The sequence below is a fragment of the Poecilia latipinna genome, unplaced genomic scaffold (assembly GCF_001443285.1).
Source record: "Poecilia latipinna isolate Pla-1442-1.1 unplaced genomic scaffold, P_latipinna-1.0 Scaffold4680, whole genome shotgun sequence".
NCBI classification, from domain to species: Eukaryota; Metazoa; Chordata; class Actinopteri; order Cyprinodontiformes; family Poeciliidae; genus Poecilia; species Poecilia latipinna.
The window spans coordinates 16,029-20,110 of NW_015117296.1; the positions used below are offsets into that span (position 1 = coordinate 16,029).

Consider the following 4,082-nt stretch of genomic DNA (forward strand, 5'->3'; position numbering starts at 1 on the left):
TCTGAGTTTAAACCTGGAGACTTTGTTGTGTTTTCACAGAGAACTTGAAGAATACAAAGAGAAACAGGATGACAATCAAAATGGAGGCGATGCTGGAAAAATTTCATCTAAACATGTGAGTTGTTTTGTTTATTTACTAGGACTGCTGCTGTATGGAGGACCAAAACTGACATAATTAAAAATAAAAGCAGAAATGCGTATGTTTTGTCTTTCCTTGCAGAAATATTTTTTAAAATGTGTTGAGTTCTGATGTCTGATTTCCTTCCTCCTGTTTTTATAATAAAGTGATTAATCGATTGCAAAGTTAGTTGATGATTATTTAAATAATCAATTAATCAGAATTAATTGTTTCAGCCCTACTGCTTTTATCCTTTAACTTACAGAAATAATGTTTAAAAATGCTGAATATTGACGTCTGATTTTCTTCTTAATTTTGTCATAATGTGATTAATCAGTTATTAGACGAGTTGACAATTGTTGAAATAATTGATTAGTCATCGTTAATCGTTTCATCCCTGTTATTTATTTCTTCGTAACCTTTAAAAACAGCAGAAATGAAATATTTAAAATGCTGTTGAGTGTTAATGCCTGGTTTTATTTCGTCTTAATGTGAAGGAGAAGTATTTAATGGAGATGGAAGAGCTTTTCTCTCAGGTGGATGAGAAAAGAAAAGTGAGTATGGAGAATGATTTTCACTTCCTGTTGATCGTGTTCATTGATAACACAAACCTGTAACAGATTTAAGGGAACAGTTTTATAACCAGCATGACTTTATCCAGTAAACATTATGTGCTCTTTAGTTTTACTTTTAGCACCGATGGTTACCATGGAAACTATTTCACAGCACCGTCTGTCAGCAGACGGATGATGATCTGGATTTAATGAACCTAAACTCTGCAGAAGGAGCTTTTATCGTGTTCATATCGTCATCATTTTGAGCTGAACGTCACATTTATCCCCTCATGTTTTTCTCTCCGTCTTTCAGAAGCGAGAAATCCCAGATTACCTTTGTGGAAAGATCAGCTTTGAGCTGATGCGGGAGCCGTGCATCACACCCAGCGGCATCACCTACGACCGCAAAGACATCGAGGAGCATCTGCAGGTAGAAACGCCCGACGGAGGTTTCAGGACTTCCTCTAGCGAACGCTCCGTCGTCTGCAGCTACAGAAACGCTTCCTGCTGGGCCGAAGTTTGAATTTAGTTGGTTATCAGATGATTCTTACTGAGACTTTTGTTTACAGACCTAAAACCTTTTCCACTTTTGATATCTGAGGTTTAGTATCGGCTCGTACTAATCCGATACAGAAAAACTATTTTAGAATGCAGAATGTGGCATTTAATCCGATTAATCGTCAGAATAATCAGTTACTAAAATAATCATTAGTTGAAAGCTCAGCTCTAAGAATATTGTTTTTTAAGCAAATGGTCTTATAGTCCAGTTAACGATTAATCGATTTACTAAATTAGTTGACGATTATTTCAATAACTGATTAATCAGATTGTTTCAGCTGCTTACAGCAATAATTCAGCCAAATCTTACAAAAAATATATTTTGTATTTTAAGATAATAAAAATAGCCTTTTTAAGAGTTTTTATATTCTGGTTAGACATTAATCAATTACTAAATTAGACTATTACAATAATCGATGAAAAATATGCAGAATGTGGTATTTGATTCTGATTGTCAGAATAATTAACTAGTAAATAATCGTTAGCTGCAGGCGTAGAACTTTAGACAAATGGGCTTTAGTGACTAATTACTAAACTACTTTAGGGTTATTTAATGATTATCACGATTTATCAGAATAATTGATGATTAGTCAATTAAATTAAATAATTTAGTTTTAAGTGTTTTTTTTTTTTTAGCAATTAGCTTTTTTTCAAGCTCCAGTTATTGATTTTTGCATTACTAACAGAATTGATGACGACTTCTATAATCGATTAATCGTGATTAATCAATTCAGTTCTAAAAGGTTTCTGCCCCCAGATGTAATGGCGCTGTATTTTGTGGCTCTGCAGCGGGTGGGCCACTTCGACCCCGTGACCCGGAGCCCCCTGACCCAGGATCAGCTGATCCCCAACCTGGCCATGAAGGAAGTGATCGACGCCTTCATCCAGGAGAACGGTTGGGTGGAGGACTACTGAAGCGCCCGGCCCGTTTCCCCGTTCGGAGCCTGGACGACACAGACTGTGGAGAAGCAGAACAGCCTCACTGCGGACCACCAAACCGGAGAATCACTTCTTCTTCTTCTGCAGTAAATCTTCTCTCTCCGGCTCTGAGGCTCAGTGTTAGCCGCCGCTGCTCCCTTTAAGTTCACTCTCTTCCTCTTCCTCCTCCTCTTCGTCACGCTGTTTTTGGGTCTCAGATTGGGCGACCAGATGGCGCCCAGGTCTCTGTCGCCCTCCACCTTCTTTCTCTGAAAGCGCCGCAGTCCAGCGTTTCCACCGATTATAAACACGGAAGAAAGAATCAGACTTTTTGTGTCGGGATCCATAAAGACGTTGGAGTTTTATTTGATGTTTCATCCAAGTATATTTTATGTATTTTTTCATGAAAAACGGACCATCAGTCACTAAAATGCCAAAAAGCTGTTGACTCAAAGGAAAAGGGAGCAAGTACCCCTTTCTTCCTGCAGGTGGCGCCTCTTACACACCTGTCCCGTCACTTTACTGTAAACGTCAGTAGATTTAAGTAGATCTCTTCTCCTTTGCATATCAATCACACCCCGATGCAGACAATTAAGATAAGTTGAATGTATGGTTTCTATATTTCTTATTTTTTAATCAGAACAGTTTAAGGTTTCGGGAAAAACCTCAAACTGGGATCAGAAGATGAATTGCTGCATTAAAACAAAACATTTCCATGTTGCTGGATATGAAACGCCTAAATGTTTAAACCCGAGAGACTTTCAGCTGTTGCTGCGCTGTCTGTCTGTTTCTGGACGCGAGGAGGATCGCATCAAGCATGAAGTGCATTTCCTTGAACTAGGACAAATCTTTGCCCCGTCAGAAAGGACTTGAGGTTCAGATGGCCACTGCCCCAGCGTCCGCCACCTAAAATAAAAAATAAAAACATGCTGGAAGAGCTAGAACATCTTCATCCATACCTCAGTCCAAGTGTTTGCTTGCTGGATTTCCAGCATCCCTGTAATAAAACTGCAAACAGAAAATATTTTGGGTTTAGTTTCTGGTGTAAATGTCTTAGTAGACATAAAATACGACAAAACGTTTCAGCAACATATGAGAGCATTTGGTTAGTTAATATCGACAGAAATGTTAATTAAAATGTATCTGGCAGATTATTGTAATAAACCATTTTTTCATGTTATAAATGAAATAATCCAGTAGAACTATAAATATTTCAGTATTAAGGAATCATTGACTCAACTCTTCTTTCTTCTCAGTATGCTTGAAATGAGACAAAACTAACTTTTCAGGAAGAAATGACTTCTTGTTTTAAGTGAATAATTCCTTACTGAGATGAAATAGTTCCAGTTTTATTAGATTATTTCACTTATAGAAAAATATCTTGTTATAAGGGAAATAATCCACTAATGAAATTTGAGCTTTTTCATCAATATTAAAGAGTTTCTGACTCAAATCAAGCTCCTATATTTTGCTAAAAAGTTGCTTGTTTTGTCTTATTTTGTGACATTTGCAGCAGAAACTAAACTAAAAATGTTTAGATTTTGTGTTTTTGCAGTGAATAAAAGGAGTTTCCAGTCCAGTGCTTGGTAGTTTACAGCTGAATGTGTCTGGTGAGTTCGGCCCGTCGGTTTTTGTGCTGAGGTTCAGGCTTTGTACATAAGTTGCTGGTGTTGCTCAGATTTTAGTTCATGAAAAGTTAGGATTCTTTTCTTTGTCTGGAGAAATCCTAGAAATTAATAAACTGTATTAAATGTAGATATGTTGATAACATGAATGCCTGGCTCTGTTTTCATTTGAAATATTACCAAACGCGTTTCCTGTTTATCCACCTTTCTCTCCAGTCACGAGGCAAAATGGCAAAACTATAAACCAGTTACTCAGCAGGTCGTTGCTAGGCAACCACAGAGCAAGCCAGTTACTCTATTCCACCAGCC

General features: G+C 37.4%; 1 protein-coding gene and 1 long non-coding RNA gene across 3 annotated transcripts in view; both read left to right on the top strand.

Annotated features, from left to right (window-relative positions):
* LOC106942924 (STIP1 homology and U box-containing protein 1-like) overlaps positions 1 to 3,165 on the top strand; it is a 14,020-nt gene extending 10,855 nt beyond the window's left edge. For both annotated transcript variants that reach the window (XM_015026278.1, XM_015026277.1), the window contains exon 8: positions 2,020 to 3,165. In XM_015026278.1, the coding sequence (XP_014881764.1) occupies positions 2,020 to 2,145 (126 nt within the window). In that variant the 3' untranslated portion in view covers positions 2,146 to 3,165. The remainder of the gene's footprint in view (positions 1 to 2,019) is intronic.
* Positions 81 to 1,058, top strand: LOC106942925 (uncharacterized). The gene is made up of 3 exons (XR_001423752.1): positions 81 to 115; positions 616 to 676; positions 986 to 1,058. It is a non-coding gene; the product is annotated as an uncharacterized LOC106942925 (long non-coding RNA).
* Positions 3,166 to 4,082: the final 917 nt, after the last annotated feature.